General features: G+C 40.6%; 1 protein-coding gene across 2 annotated transcripts in view; it reads right to left on the bottom strand.

Annotated features, from left to right (window-relative positions):
• Positions 1-17,646, bottom strand: part of abcc3 (ATP-binding cassette, sub-family C (CFTR/MRP), member 3) — a 98,114-nt gene that overhangs the window by 57,238 nt on the left and 23,230 nt on the right. For both annotated transcript variants that reach the window (XM_079851960.1, XM_079851959.1), the window contains exons 3-10: positions 16,924-17,049; positions 14,942-15,079; positions 13,380-13,505; positions 13,105-13,166; positions 11,504-11,635; positions 7,761-7,988; positions 4,369-4,546; positions 1,333-1,494 (exon numbers count right to left, since the gene is read on the bottom strand). In XM_079851960.1, coding sequence (XP_079708086.1) covers positions 1,333-1,494; positions 4,369-4,546; positions 7,761-7,988; positions 11,504-11,635; positions 13,105-13,166; positions 13,380-13,505; positions 14,942-15,079; positions 16,924-17,049 — 1,152 coding nt within the window. The remainder of the gene's footprint in view (positions 1-1,332; positions 1,495-4,368; positions 4,547-7,760; positions 7,989-11,503; positions 11,636-13,104; positions 13,167-13,379; positions 13,506-14,941; positions 15,080-16,923; positions 17,050-17,646) is intronic.

Below are 17,646 nucleotides of genomic sequence, written 5' to 3'. Positions count from 1 at the left end.
ACTGGAACTGTGTTCTAGAAATAAATTTGATATTGATATGAGGGTAGGTATGCAGGCATAGATTCAGAGGCATACAGTACTTTAAGTATTACATACAACAATGCAACAATAATAAAACAATGCATTGACATTTACTTTTTACTTTTGATACTTAAGTACTTTTAAAAACGAGTACTTCTGTACTTTTACTTAAGTAAAAATACGTCTTTACAACTTTTACTTGTAACGGAGTAATATTTGACCAGTAGTATCTATACTTTCACTCAAGTAAGGAAGTTGTGTACTTCGTCCACCTCTGATCAGATCAACACGAGTGGATCTCTGAGCTGCTGTGAGTGAGTGGAGGCGGGGCTCATTCATAGAACCACGCATACTAAATGAGGCACGGGTGTCGAGTTACATTCAAGCTATTTTAAGGCATAAAGAAATTTTTCCAAGGAAAAAATGACATTTTGGTGTTTTTTAATTTTTTATTTAATGCTTTCACTTTAATTTTATTCAAAGATTTAGTAATTTTGTGTGTTGCTTGCCATTTTTGAATGAGAAAAAATGAGAAATTTCAGTTAATGTTTGTTTAGTCATTTTGCTGTGTCTTTCTGTCATTTTTAGTAGTTTTGCTTGATATTTTCTTTCCTCATTCAAAGAGATTTTTTACCCTTGAATATATGATTGACCTGAAGAATGAAAGCAATATCATATACTTGGAAACATAAGAGCAACATCACATTCATAGAATTCATAGAAATTCACATTCATAGAAAATAATTTTTTTTATTTGTGTTGTTTCATTTGTTTCAATTTGTACTTCTTCATAAATATGGCTGTTTTCAAGGGTTTTCCAGGACTTCCATTTTAAAATAATCAAATTCAAGCACTTCAAGCATCTTGTACGAACCCTGGGTTTTTAACATGTCATTGGTTGAAGTTGAACATTGACCATTTTTATCAAAACGCCAGGTTTCATGCTCTCGGCAGCCAATAATTCAGCTTAAAACACATGGCAGTCGATACAAACCGTTCTTCACCTCGTTGAAAACAAACCTGTATTTAATGTAGAATGACTTTTGTTGCACCTTGCACAGTTTTGTTCATGGTTTTCAGAGATGAAGGCATGTTACGTTCATTAAAAAAAACGTAAAAGCCTCCCTTTTAAAGGCCTAACAGGGAAATTTATTTTACTCATAACTATGCATGATTATATGCCTTGAAGCATTTTAGATTTGCATTTAGAATTTTCCAGAGAAACATTATATATGTATGAATATGATTATCCTTTTAACAAAAAAAGCAAGAGGAAGTATTTAAATGTATTAAAATCTGTAAAAGCTTCACCTGCCACAGGAAGAAGAGAGCCAGAACGATCTGCAGCGGCGCTGACCACAGCATGTTGAGGAAGGTGGTGAGATCCATGAAGCGCTGAGCGTCCACAGACATCAGATTGACCACCTCACCCACCGTAGACGAGCGCTTGGCTGCGTTCGTGATCACTAGTGACTGTGAAGACCGATGAAAACGTGTCAGACATGTTCCTACAATCCAACAAACACTGTAGAAATCATTCTTTTCACTGTCACAATACAAAAACTACTAGATTTCAACTAGATTTTATGCATCAGTAACTAAATTTAAGGTTTAAAATGTTCAGTAATATATAATAGCATTCTCTGTCGTTGAATCACACATGACTGAGTCATTGAATCATTCACTCAACTTTTTTGGGTTATTTGAACTTTTAATGTTGTTTATATGTCTATGTGGTGTTTTTAATATGCTTTAAATGGGTGGTATAATACCCTTTTCACAAGATGTAAAATAAGTCTCTGATGTCCCCAGAGTGTGTGTGTGAAGTTTTAGCTCAAAATACCCCACAGATATTTTTATATCGCATGTTAAAATTGTCACTTTTTGAGGGTGAGCAAAAACACACCGTTTTGTGTCTGTCCCTTTAAATGCAAATGAGCTGCTGCTCCCGGCACAGGGGGCGGAGCTTCAACAGCTTGTGTCCTTTTACCTCAAACACACATGCACTGAAAATATCAACAACTTTTAGCCTTTTATGTTCAAACCGGAGTCAGACAATGATGGAGAGACTCAAGAAGAAGAGACAACATGTAGAAGCAACAGGACATTTCTGAATGGTTAGTTGATGAATTTATGAAGCTGATGTGTAGTTATCTTCTAGTCATTGATTAGCATATTCTGTCATGATAATCTATAAATCGTGTTCAGGGGGCGGGGTTTATGTAAATTCTAGGGTTGGTGATGTCACTAACCCGGGAGGAATGTGGTGTAGTCTCTACCAGCCGTTTGTTGTAGTCCTTAAAAAGCGATTTCTGTTAAAGCAAATATCTCCCTTTGCTTTGAACTTTGAGCGTCGTAACTTTGCAGATGTTGTTTATGCTCAAACAGCAACATTACACACTAACTAAAGCTAGAAAAGTCAAATCATAATCAACCACCCCTTTAAGACAAACCATGTGTAAATTCATAAGTCGACACCGTTGCTGAGTGTTTTCTCCTTAAAACTGCAGTGAACCAAAGACTCTAAAATGAAGATTCCATTTAATTCGGTTCCGACCGAAACGCTTCAGAAAAACAACTTTTTTATTTTATTTCCATGAACAATGAATGAATGGCATTTTTGTGCTAACATTTTGAGAACATTGTTAAAGAATCAAATCGAACATTCAATTAACGGTACTGAAAGAATGTTTGTTCATAACTTTGAGATAACCTTTCCAGAACGTTCTGAGTACGTTCCCTTACATTCCATGCTCCATGAACACAGTATATAGTAGTGACGCCTGCTGATGCATTTCAAAGCTTTTTCTAATGCAATATCCCATGACAAAAGCACATTATTTGCTTTTTCAATTCAAGGAATATCGCTGGTGACGGACAGACTTACTCTAGGTAAAAGTGCACAGATGTGTGTGAACATGCCGTCACGCCTAGCACACCTAAGGCATCTGAAATCCCTGAGCTATTCTTTTGCTTTTACTCTTTAGAGCAGTAGAGCAGAGGCCACATGGCTGGATTACCACCAAATCCCTGTCCGTCTGAAACTGCGAGACTTGAACTTCTATAAACGCAATGTCATGCTGGCGTCATGCTTGCATTTTAAATTAAACACAGTTGTGCATATCTTTTAGAAGCTTTAATGTTTATATTGTAAATGTAACTCTTGTTTCTGCCAGTCACCGCAATATAGTCATAACAGGAATAACACATTCAAGTGCAAGTTACTGTTAATATAAGCTCAATTATCAGTATCTACTAGACTTTTCATGCACTTTTCCTGGCATACCGTATTACATTTATCATAATAAACGGACAAACCTGTAAAAGTACACCATGGAGAGGTAATTTGAGTTTTGAAAGCTGCAGTTTCTAGTACTATGAACGGTCAAACTAAAGTGCTTCCTCATTATTTAACCCCCTAAAACTAGCTTAAAAGCTTAGTTCACCCTTCGGTCATTATTTACTCATGTCATTCTGAACCTATATTTGCATGTGCAGAAGTATGCATTTCTTTCTTTTGCCTTACACAAAATAAGATGTTAAAGAACAAGGAGCCCATTGTGTGGACAAAAAAACCACTGAGACGTTTGAGATATTGTGTTACACAGAAGAAAGAAATGCAAAGACAGCCAGCTTACAGGGAGCGTTCTGAGAGCTTTCTGTTCTGAACAAACGTTTCTTCAGAGTTATCTGGTTTTTAATAATGTTGGCGCAAACACGTTATTTATACATTGTTCATAAGTTGTATGTTCGCCAAATGTTTTTTAAATGTTACTACTTACGTTCAGCAAACATTTAGAAGTAGCGTTCCCATAATGTTTGCAGGATGACAAACTAGAATGTTACATTAAAGATGTAAAATCCAGCTTTTAATGTTGTTTATGTGTCTATGTGGTGTTTTTAATGTGCTTTAAGACAAAGCATGTGTAAATTCATAAGTCGACAGCATTGCTGAGTATTTCCTCCTTAAAACTGCAGTGAACCAAAGACAGTCTCATAAACACGCTTTGAAATCACTGGTGTTTCTGACGTCACAAACTACCTTGTAACCAATCAGATCAACGTATGATCGTCAACCAGTGGATCTCTGAGCTGAGTGAGTGAGTGGAGGCGGGGCTCATTTGCATATTCATAGAACCGCGCATACTAAATGAGGCAAGGGTGTCGAGTTACATTCAAGATATTTTAAGGAAAAATATTTTTAAAAATATGTAATTTTGGTGATCAAAGATGAGTTTTATGGGATAAAATGATTGACTACAGGGGGACTTTAATGTTCACAAAAAATTATGTTTTCTACATACAAATATTGCATTTTGGTCTACGTGAGTGTTTACTTGTATGTACCTTCCTGTAGATGGCTCCGATGATCCCCGAGCGAAGCCTCATGCCCGTGACAAAGCAGTACTGAAAGTGCTGATGCAAGATGAGGGTCTGTAAGAGGGAAGTGCCGAACATTAGGAAAGCCAGCGCGTAACCCCACCACAGCGGCGCGTCCTTGTTTTTGGTGAAGTCAATCAACATCCTGACAATGAAAGGAGAATCCTGTTAAAACCACAACTCTGTTCGTTTCATGCAATGTGGTTTCCATGAGTCATATTTACACGAACAATCAAAAGTTTTAATAAAAGAAATATTATTAGAATGTAAAACAGCAGTTTTTTTTAATGTGAATATATAGTAACATGTAATTTATTTCTGTGATCAAAGCTGAATTTATTTGATCAAAAATACAGTAAAAATTGTGAAATATTATTATCATGTAAATCAGCTGTTTTTTATGTGAATATATAGTAAAGTGTAATTTATTCCTGTGATCAAAGCTGAATTTTCAGCATCATTACTCCAGTCTTCAGTGTCACATGATCCTTCAGAAATCACTCTAATATGATGATTTGATGCTCAAGAAACATTTATGATTATTATAAATGTTGTTGCTTTATATTAATGTTTTGACTGTATTTTTGATCAAATAAATGCAGCCTTTGTGAGCATAAGAATTAAAAAACAACGTATTCCAAACTTATACCTTGTAGCGTACAATTCAAAATGGCAAAAAGGACTGTAGAGAAACATATTTGCATTGCGTTTGCATTGTGCAGAGAGTGTGAAAAGCATACGTGGCGAAAGCAAAACAGCATGCAAACGATTTCACAGGGTAAAGATTAATGTTACACTTCCTTCCAGCTAATCAGCGCGTTTCGTGTTTGTTCTGCCTGTTATAAATAAACAAAACAAATCCATGTGTGTAATAAAACCCATATCTAGGTAAATGTTAAAGGAACAGAACAGCTATTGTGTCTGTCCTTATCAGACTGTTTCCAATTACACCTGTTGCTTTAAAGAATATCACTCAGGACATGAAGTGAGTAACGTTCAACATCTTTATTATGGATCACTATATTACATTAAAGACAGGGCTGACAACTCTCACATATTCAGCGTGAGACTCACGCTTTCCACACGCTCTCACGCCACGCATTCATTTTCTCACGTAGAGGAAAATCGCGAAGCAAACAGACACTGGCACCGACATATATGAAACAAATCCTCAGCTCTCAGATTCTGTCACTTTCAGTACGAAATTCAAACAATAAATACGGTTTTGGCGCTTGTGATCGCCTCAGTTCAAGCGGCACGTAAACCGATTATCTCTAATACTCTTTACTTACTTACTTAATAGTAAATAAACACGAATGAACAATAGGTGTGTTGAAAGATACAGTACAACTTACCGAAATGAATATGCCTTTATAGTATCATAATATCAATCAATCAGTGTTTTCAACCGCGGAAAGAAGTCAATAAAACAGCTGGAGAACAATATGACGTTACATTGACCTCAGGAAAGCCATTTAATGACCATAGTAGTCATTAACATAGTAGTTATGTGCACTATATTACAAATTTAGTATATTTTTACTTATATCATTAAAATATTATAACGCTGTTATTTTAATAAAAACGCATTTTATTTAATTTGAGTTTTAACCTTTAATAATAATAATACCAGATGGCAGGGCTCTCTGTATGTTCACAGCATTAGGTGAGATTTTTTTTTTCTTGAGAAAAATTAACATGTATCTACTGTAGCTAATATTTATCCACGTGAATCGATACTGAATCAAGATCGGAATCAAATCACAAGAATTTTTGTGTCGAGCAATAATAAAAACAGTAGCCTACCAGTCATTGTAAGATGTTGTCACTAAACTTAACACATTTCTGTTTAGTTAACAAATGTTTTGACAATCACAATCACTTATTGTGATGCAAGGTTTTTTTTTACATCCCCCCAAATCCCCCCTTCCATAATTCTCACTCTGATAAACTCAACGTTTGGCAGCCCTGAATAAAGAAAACTCATTACAACCCAGTGAACATCTGCTGTAAATCTGAGAACTGGTAGATAAGAGTGATTAAACATCATTTTACATCATACACACACGCACACACTCACTCACACACACACACACACACACACACACACACACACACACACACACACACACACACACACACACACACACACACACACACACACACATGAGCACTCATCAGTAGCTGCAGCTGTAGTGTGTTCTGGGTCTCAGTGTCGGCTTCACACACACACACACACACACACACACACTCGTCAGTAGCTGCAGCTGTAGTGTGTTCGGGGTCTCAGTGTCGGCTTCACACACACACACACACACACACACACACTCGTCAGTAGCTGCAGCTGTAGTGTGTTCTGGGTCTCAGTGTCGGCTTCACACACACACACACACACACACACACACACACACACACACACTCGTCAGTAGCTGCAGCTGTAGTGTGTTCGGGGTCTCAGTGTCGGCTTCACACACACACACACACACACACACACACACACACTCGTCAGTAGCTGCAGCTGTAGTGTGTTCTGGGTCTCAGTGTCGGCTTCACACACACACACACACACACACACACACACACACACACACTCGTCAGTAGCTGCAGCTGTAGTGTGTTCGGGGTCTCAGTGTCGGCTTCACACACACACACACACACACACACACACTCATCAGTAGCGGCAGCTGTAGTGTGTTCGGGGTCTCAGTGTCGGCTTCACACACACACACACACACACACACACACACACACACACACACACACACACACACACACAAACACACACACACACACACACACACTCGTCAGTAGCTGCAGCTGTAGTGTGTTCGGGGTCTCAGTGTCGGCTTCACACAAACACACACACACACTCGTCAGTAGCTGCAGCTGTAGTGTGTTCTGGGTCTCAGTGTCGGCTTCACACACACACACACACACACACCACACTCGTCAGTAGCTGCAGCTGTAGTGTGTTCGGGGTCTCAGTGTCGGCTTCACACACACACACACACACACACACACACACACACACACACACACACACACACACACACACACACTCGTCAGTAGCTGCAGCTGTAGTGTATTCTGGGTCTCGATGTCGGCTTCACACACACACACACACACACACACACACACACATACACACACACACACACACACACACTCGTCAGTAGCTGCAGCTGTAGTGTGTTCGGGGTCTCAGTGTCGGCTTCACACACACACACACACACACACACACACACTCGTCAGTAGCGGCAGTCGGCTTCACACACACACACACACACTCGTCAGTAGCGGCAGTCGGCTTCACACACACACACACACACACACTCGTCAGTAGCGGCAGTCGGCTTCACCTGAGCAGCTGTGGGTTGACGAAGGTGATGAGGTCCTGCAGGAGTTTGTAAGCGGAGCCGATGAGGAAGTAGGGCCCGAAGGCCCGGATCAGGGCCCGCAGGAACGAGGGCTGCCGGGACTCCTTCCGCGGGGCCAGCAGAACCTGCGCCTCCTCGGGACCCACGTGGTTCGTTTCAGCGCCGCCGTCCGCTTTCGTGAACGCAGCCTGATCCTTCACACTCTGCTCACTGCACACAACAACACACTCTGAGGTTAAAATGTGCTTTTGATCGTCAGTACTACACCTTTCTAAATGTCATAAACATTTGTTAAAAAACAAGTATTCATTACTTCAATGAGCTCATTGTTTCTGCATTAAATTATTACATTGTTTAAATTAATACTTTTTTAGCTAACTGTATATGTACATTTCTGAAATACATAACTTAGACAGTTCCCTCTGATAACAGATCACTCTAAATTGTAATGTGGACTCGTGCATTTCCTGTAAAGCTGCTTTGAAACCATGTGTATTGTGAAAAGCACTATACATATAAATGTGAATTGAATTGAATTGAATTGAATCGTCCATTAGGAGCTCAAACGGCAGAATGAAAAGATGCAGTGTGATTTCAGGTGAAAGCATCTGCCGAATGAAATGAAATTACATTTACTTGAGAGAAAAGTTGAAACTTTTGGCTCAGTGAAGTTACAGGTGAAATGTGTTGTTCTGCACTAGCGGCTAGAAAAAGAATTGCAAAAATCACAAAATTCACATTGTTTTAAATGTGGGTTGTGCAAAACGCCCTACCAAATGCATAGTAACACCCTAGCAACCACTCAGAATGGCCTAGGAGCTGCATAGCAACACCCTAGAAACCACCCAGAACACCCTAGTAACTGCATAGGAACATCTTAGCAGCAACAACCCACAATACCATATCAATCACCTTGCAACCACACAGAACACCCCAGCAACTGCATAGCGACACCCTCGCAACCACCCAGAATAGCCTAGGAACCGCACAACAACACCCTAGAAACCACCTTGCATCCACACAGAACACCCCAGCAACTGCATAGCGACACCCTCGCAACCACCCAGAATAGCCTAGGAACCGCACAACAACACCCTAGAAACCACCTACCAACCACCCAGAACACCCTAGCAACTGCATAGCGACACCCTCGCAACCACCCAGAATAGCCTAGGAACCGCACAACAACACCCTAGAAACCACCTTGCATCCACACAGAACACCCCAGCAACTGCATAGCGACACCCTCGCAACCACCCAGAATAGCCTAGGAACCACATAACAACACCCTAGAAACCACCTACCAACCACCCAGAACACCCTAGCAACTGCATAGCGACACCCTCGCAACCACCCAGAATAGCCTAGGAACCACACAACAACACCCTAGAAACCACCTTGCATCCACACAGAACACCCTAGCAACTGCATAGCAACACCCTTGCAACCACCCAGAATAGCCTAGGAACCGCACAACAACACCCTAGAAACCACCTTGCATCCACACAGAACACCCTAGCAACTGCATAGCGACACCCTCGCAACCACCCAGAATAGCCTAGGAACCGCACAACAACACCCTAGAAACCACCTTGCATCCACACAGAACACCCCAGCAACTGCACAGCGACACCCTCGCAACCACCCAGAATAGCCTAGGAACCGCATAACAACACCCTAGAAACCACCTACCAACCACCCAGAACACCCTAGCAACTGCATAGCGACACCCTCGCAACCACCCAGAATAGCCTCGGAACCGCACAACAACACCCTAGAAACCACCTTGCATCCACACAGAACACCCTAGCAACTGCATAGCGACACCCTCGCAACCACCCAGAATAGCCTAGGAACCGCACAACAACACCCTAGAAACCACCTTGCATCCACACAGAACACCCTAGCAACTGCATAGTGACACCCTCGCAACCACCCAGAATAGCCTAGGAACCGCACAACAACACCCTAGAAACCACCTTGCATCCACACAGAACACCCTAGCAACTGCATAGCGACACCCTCGCAACCACCCAGAATAGCCTAGGAACCGCACAACAACACCCTAGAAACCACCTTGCATCCACACAGAACACCCTAGCAACTGCATAGCGACACCCTCGCAACCACCCAGAATAGCCTAGGAACCGCACAACAACACCCTAGAAACCACCTTGCATCCACACAGAACACCCCAGCAACTGCATAGCGACACCCTCGCAACCACCCAGAATAGCCTAGGAACCGCATAACAACACCCTAGAAACCACCTACCAACCACCCAGAACACCTTAGCAACTGCATAGCGACACCCTCGCAACCACCCAGAATAGCCTAGGAACCGCATAACAACACCCTAGAAACCACCTTGCATCCACACAGAACACCCTAGCAACTGCATAGCGACACCCTCGCAACCACCCAGAATAGCCTAGGAACCGCATAACAACACCCTAGAAACCACCTTGCATCCACACAGAACACCCTAGCAACTGCATAGCGACACCCTCGCAACCACCCAGAATAGCCTAGGAATCGCACAACAACACCCTAGAAACCACCTTGCATCCACACAGAACACCCTAGCAACTGCATAGCGACACCCTCGCAACCACCCAGAATAGCCTAGGAACCGCATAACAACACCCTAGAAACCACCTTGCATCCACACAGAACACCCTAGCAACTGCATAGCGACACCCTTGCAACCACCCAGAATAGCCTAGGAACCGCATAGCAACACCCTAGAAACCACCTAGCAACCACCCAGAACACCCTAGCAACTGCATAGCGATGCCCAAGCGGCAACCACCCGCAATAAATAGATAGATAGATAGATAGACAAATACCCAAAATAGCATGACAACTGTGTAGCAACACCAAAACAGCAGAAATACAAAACACTTGAGCAACCACCCATAATACCTTATAAATATGTAGAAACCACCCACAGTACCATAGAAACACCCTAGCAACCACACAGAACACCCTAGCAAGCAGAAGCGTAGCAACACCCTGGCAATGACCAAGAACACCCTGACAACCCCCAATAATACCACAGCAAAAGCCAAGCAACAAGAATAGTCTAGGAACCGCATAGCAACGCCCTAGAAACCACCCAGAACACCCTACCAACTGCATAGCAACACCCTTGCAACCACTTATCAACCACCCAGAACACCCTAGCAACTGCATAGCAACACCCTTGCAACTTTCAGAACATCCTAGCACCTACATAGCAACACATTGACAACCACCCAGTATAGCCTGGCAAATGTGTAGCAACACCAAAACAGAAATAATACAAAACACCCGAGAAATACCATAGAAACATGTAGCAACCACACAGAACACCCTAGCAAGCAGCAGCGTAGCAACACCCTGGCAATGACCAAGAACACCCTGACAACCACCCAAAACACCATAGCAACAGCAAACCACTTAGAATTCCCTGGAAACAGCATTGCAACACCCTAGCAACCGCTCAGAATAGTCTAGGAACCACATAGCAGCACCCTAGTGACAACCACCCACAATACCATAGCAACTGACCAGAACACCCCAGCAACCACCCAGAACCCCTTAGCAACTGCATAGCAACACCCTATTAACCACCCAGAAGAACTCTTGCAATGTGATACTGATTGTAAAAATCTTGCAACCAAAAAACGGAGAATCTTTAGATTGAATGAGGTACGAGCCTGACTGTGTTTTTGAATACATACCTCAGCGCTTTGGTTTTCTCCACCTCCCATTGGTTGAGCAGACTGGGAACCACCAGCCCTGAGCTGTCCTGCTCGTTCAGGGACCACAGGTCTTTATTCTCCAGCGGAGACTTGTAGCCTTTGATGGCCATTCTGCAGAACAGAAGCAAAACATTCAACCCTCTGGTGCTCTTCGCGTGTCAGCCATTTTTGTATTTATTTGTATATATTTTTCATTTTCGGTCATCATTGTGTCAGATTTTTTTTGTTTTTTTTTGGTCAATGTAATGAATGTACTATATTTTAGTTTGATAATGTTTTTTTATTTAATATTTTGTATTTCTAGGCAATTTTTTTATACTAAAGTATATTTACGCTGTATTTATAATCCATTTATTCACTTTTTGAGCATAGACCTGAATATTACATTTCCAACTTAAACTGTGGTAAATCTTGAACGCTTTAGAGCGACAGACTGAAGTTTGATCTCTTTTCAAAGACGACGCTTGGCAGATTATTGTTGAAGTGAGAAAAGTTTTAAAAAGTGAACTTTAAAAAAGTTACAGAATTTAATGTGTATTATTATGAAAAATACACAAAAAAACTATTGTTAATTTTTATATGAAATATATATTTTCAAAATCACGTTTTACTCTAAAACTCCAAGAAAATCAAAGCCATAAATATAAACAAGCTGTGTTCCAAATTTGAGGTTGATATCTCAAAAATGATTTTGAGAGATGACTTTCAGTGAGATTGTGTTCGGCTGCAGTACCAAACGCTTCCACTAGAGGAAACTCGTCTCATTCATTTCCAATGCGTCATTTCTGACCGCGAGGAACTCAAGTGTGACTATTTCTTACAGGACTATTTAACCTTTTCGAATCATGTCCATATTTAGCAATTGCCAAAACCTTTACCAAGTTTCCTTCCATTCCGTAAAAAAAAAAAAAAAAAAAACTAAACGTAAAATGTTTCCGGCATTAACACAGCTAACAGGGAATGTTCTCAGAACAAGGTTTAGACGCACTGTCCCTTTAAAGGGGTCATCGGATGCCCATTTTCCACAAGTTGATATGATTCTTTAGGTTCTTCATGTAAAGTTTGTAATATCCTTTCCTCAATGGTTGTGGTTAATGGTTGTAATAAATTCCTCAATGGTTGTGTGAAACACCCTTTTACCTCCTCAAAAACAGCTGTGTTCACAGCGACCCGTTTCGGTGCATGTCTCTTTAAATGATAATGAGCAACTGCTCACCCCACCCCTCTCTTACATGGGTCGTGTCGAATGGCTGAGGGCGAAAATATGCTAATACGGGACAGTCCGTCAGCGGTCGTGGGCGGGGCATGAGCATTATGACATTGAGATTATGACACACTGATTATTGAGAGTGTTTAGACTTTTTGAGGATTAAAATAAAGGAGTGAATGGATTTCTTCATTGTATGGTGGTTGTGTCCACACACTGCAAACACACATTTATATGCAAACACCATATAAAAGTGAATTTTGCATCCGATGACCCCTTTAAATCTCCCCCTTCGGCTCGAGCACTGCAGAAGATTTGTGCATTAATTGTAAAATCCAACATTAAGACGAGGGAGAACAGAACAGACACTCACTTTGTAAACCACCAAAAGGTCATTTTTGAGAGGAATCCGGCAGTTGTTTCTGGACACACATTCTGGAAAAGAAATAAAAACACCAAAGCACTTCAGTTTTGCTGATCTGATCTTTCAAATCTCTTACTAACGTGCAAGAAATTCAATGATCCAAAGTTTGTACACACATACAAACACACACACACACACACACACACACACACACACACACACACAAACACACACTGTCTCACTCTCTCACTCTCTCTCTCACACACACACACACACACACTCACAGGATCCGTGGCCGCCCTGGAGAAGTGAGGAGGCTTCTCATTGAAGCAGGACAGGATCAGTTCACTCAGGGTGAGGCCGAAGTACATGTAGAACGTTGTGAACCTCAGCTTGTCTTTGACCTCGTTCTGAAACAGAGAAAGCTGCTTTATCATCTACTCATAACATCTCGACACACGCCACATCAAGCGCCCGGAGCCCTGAATACACTCAACCCTGCTTTTTATGAGCAGAGAGATCTGAGATATCTAGTTTTATTAGATGTTTAGGATGTTTGACAAAGCTCAGGCATTGTCCAGCCGGTTCACATCGGACATTCCCTCAAACTCACGCCATCGGTCACACTATCTGGTGTGTGTCGGGTGTGTTAAGATGCACTAATCTGAAGAGTGTCACAGGGTCTCGATATGTCCTCGTTAAGCTTAGCAGAGGTATTTTAACATTGAAAAATTACACTAATAAATCAATTATTCTTAATAAAATAAGCATGTGATTAACTGCACAGCATGCACAAACAATATTAATATTAAAAATTAAACAATCTGAAAATGTTAAATGCACAACATGCACAAACAATAAAATTATTATTGAATTAATGTATCTGAAAAATGTAAATGCACAGCATGCCCCAAACAATATTAATATTATTAAATGAATATATCTGAAAAAATAAATGCACAACATGCTCAAACAATATTATGATATTAATATATCTGAAAAATATAAATGCACAACATGCACAAACAATATTAATATTTTTATATTCATATATCTGGAAAATGTAAATGCACAACATGCACAAACAATATTATTAAATTAATATATCTAAAAAATATAAATGCACAACATGCACAAACAATATTAATATTTTTAAATTCATATATCTGAAAAATGTAAATGCACATGCACAAACAATATTAATATTAAATTAATATATCTAAAAAATATAAATGCACAACATGCACAAACAATATGAATTTTTAAATTCATATATCTGACCATTTTAAATGCACAACATGCACAAACAAAATTAATATTAATATATATATTTGGTGTCTAATATATAATATTTACACGTTGCTGTAGAGCATGGCGCTTCAGTTCATAGGTTCAATATCCAGGGATGCATGAAGTGAATAAATATGGAAACTTTAAATGCAATGAAAAGCTATGCATAAATAAAATATTGCACACAATTCTAAATCAGATGGCATGTATTATAACCAGGAGCAAGAATCAGATGAATTTGACTTGTAAAGCAGCAGCTAGTGGAGTGACAGCCTTGAGCTGTGTTGCTCTGTGAGTTAGATAAGCTGTCTTAAGCAGGTTTGAGGAACAACACTAGCACTATTCTCTCAAAACACTCGTGGCCTGAGCTGAACTCCTCTCAGAGCTGAGGAAACATGTAGGTCAAAAGATGCATGTGAAGATAAAGGGTGCAGAGAGTCAAACATCACTGAGAGATGAACAGTTCACACGGTTAGACAGAAACAAACGAGTATCTAAGTGGAACGAATGCACTCATGTTTTTTGGGGGGGGGGGGGGGGGGGGGGGGGCACTGACCTCTCGATTGGCATGCAGGATTTTGGACCGGAAAGGCACAATGGCACACAACACTGAGATCGTCCAAAATATGAAGAGCACGCCGGACGACTGCACACCTCTCAGCCTCTCGAACTGGATCAGGAACGTGGCTAACAACTGGAGTGGAGAAAATAATGTTTTACACGACCTTCTGGGCAGAGATAGATGACCTCTGGACGGTCTGTCTGTATTCTTACCAAATTACAACCATTTTAATACTTTTAAATCAATTTTCCTAAACTCTTAACACACCTACAACACACAATTGGCAGAACGGTTAATTTCATGCTCAAAATCACACATTGTAAAATAAAAATACAATAATACACTAACACAATACACTATGTCTACCAAAACACTACAAACATGTCTCAAAATCAAATCATTATTCCAAAACACTTCTTTCAACAGGAACATTTAGTCAATCATAGCACAATGTCATAAAAACACTAACATCAGAAACTGCATTATTTAAATATGCCCTTATACAAGACAGTGGGCTCTATCTCGCACCCAGCGCAATTGACTTTGTACAGCGACGCATGTCTCATTCCTATTTCTCACCCGCGCACAGCGGACTTTTCCCTCCACAGACGCACGTCCGTAAATTAGGGAATGAACTTGCGCTCCCGGGGGCGGTTCAGAGAAGAGAGGAGGCGTGTTCCGGCGCAAACGTTCCCTGGTGCTATTTTGCAGCTTCAGAAAACACTTCCTCCACTGACCAGCAGAAACCTCGTCTAAAGTCAGTGGCGCGTTGCACATGTTATTCAGAGGCTATTTTAAGGGCGCATGCTTGGCCATAATGTAGCGTGAGCACAACACACACACACTTTGATTCTCTCATCTACACACAGACGCAGCAGTTTCCATTTTTGCAAACCATACATAATTACAAGGAAAAATATTACCACACGAGGGAAATCATTGTTGTGTCCATGAAGATGTGGAAAATAGGCATAAATCTAGCTTACACATTTACCCAAATTATCATACGCCTGTTTAAGCGAAGCTAATCTGTGTGTGTTTCTCCATCCCCAATGTCACTTCTCTGTGTGTTACGGCCCTGACGGGAACGTCGGTCTCCTCGACTGTGAACCGCTCCTGGCAAATCCGCTGTTATGATAGCAATCCGCCATGGAACAAGCGCGCCTGCTCTTAAAGGGAATGTGAGAAGACGCTCTGATTGGTTTATTTCACGTTACGCCCAAACCACACCTATGAGTAATGAAGCGACTTCAGACCAACACATTTTAGATTTGCGTCGGGCGCAAGAGTCGTTTATCCCGCCGGTGTAACAGCAACAGCGCCCGAGATCCGCCCACAAAGTTACTTGCGTTTCACACTTGATACTTGCATTTCAGATCGTTAAAATAGAGCACATTATATTGTATTGATCATAGATTGTGTTTTGCACTGCAGTTTCTTTTGAAGCCTCTGTACAATGCAGGTTGTGCTAACTGTGTTAAGAGTTTAGGAAAATTGTAAAAGTTTTAGAGATCATAGAGATCGTAAAAAACTGTAATAGAGTCACATCATGCATTTTATTAGGCAATTTAATTTCCCCCCTCAAGTCCATGTATAAAGTTAGTATAGTGTGTCTAGTGTCTAATACTGGTTAACCTCAGGTCATGAATATGCCTGCAAAGTTTCAACACTCTGAGATGTTGTAGAATGTGCCTTATTTATATTTCAATTGTCAGACTTTTTCATAACCACTGTCCACACTCTCTATGACTCTTATATTTAAGCTGTCAGTTTTTTTCCGCAGTGCATTTATGAAAATGAACGATAACGGCTGAATTACACTGGCACAGATTCACTAAACAATTCACATTGATCTGTGATGAGAATAAGTCATGGTTGGTTTCAGTGAAGGTTTGAGGTCTGAAAACTCACTGAAATGATTTTAAGATCAGACTCATGGGACACAAGCAACATATTTGTCAGATGTTCTCACTTACCATTGTCATGCCGACTATTAAAGGTGTAACAAAATATATTGGGGGTCTAAAGTGATTCTGGTTCATCTCATGAAATGAAGAGAACAGGTCTGTCCAGCATACTATCCACAATATCAAGCCAAGAGCCTGCACACAAAAATATAATGAATCATTACAAACAGTAATAGAGAAGTGAAGCCACAAACATACGCATATCAGCTAACAGGAAACATTCTTTAGCTAACGGAAATGTTCTTATCAGGGCTCTCATTTATAAAACTGTGTGTAGGATCCTCACTAAAAGTGTATGTGCGCCTGAAAGCCCAAAATGTCGTAAGTCTATTCAGACTTATAAACGCGAGAACCTGCGCACAATCCCCTTTATAAACCCAGTCAGAGGAAGATTGTGAACATGCGTCTCCTGCCCGAAATAACCATATATGAGCTTACAACGCCTCGTTTACTGTGCATATCCTCATCATTTGCATATGCATATTCATGCACGTGATCCAATGTTTAACGGTACAAGACATTAGGAAAATATGAGATGCGGATGTGCGTCACATTACATTGTGAAGAATCATTTAGTAGCCGATCCTCGCCTTGTTTCCGAATAAATAAATCAAATAGTATAAAATACATTTCAGAGAAAGTTTTTCTCAATCTTTTCCACTGGACAAATAGTATTTTTAATATATGCTTTATACTTTTAATGGAAACGGATTGTGCATTATTGATCATTAT

The sequence above is a fragment of the Squalius cephalus genome (assembly GCF_949319135.1).
Source record: "Squalius cephalus genome assembly, chromosome: 19".
Lineage (NCBI taxonomy): Eukaryota > Metazoa > Chordata > Actinopteri > Cypriniformes > Leuciscidae > Squalius > Squalius cephalus.
Note: the sequence above shows the minus strand (reverse complement) of the source record. Positions and strands in the feature narration are given on the sequence as shown.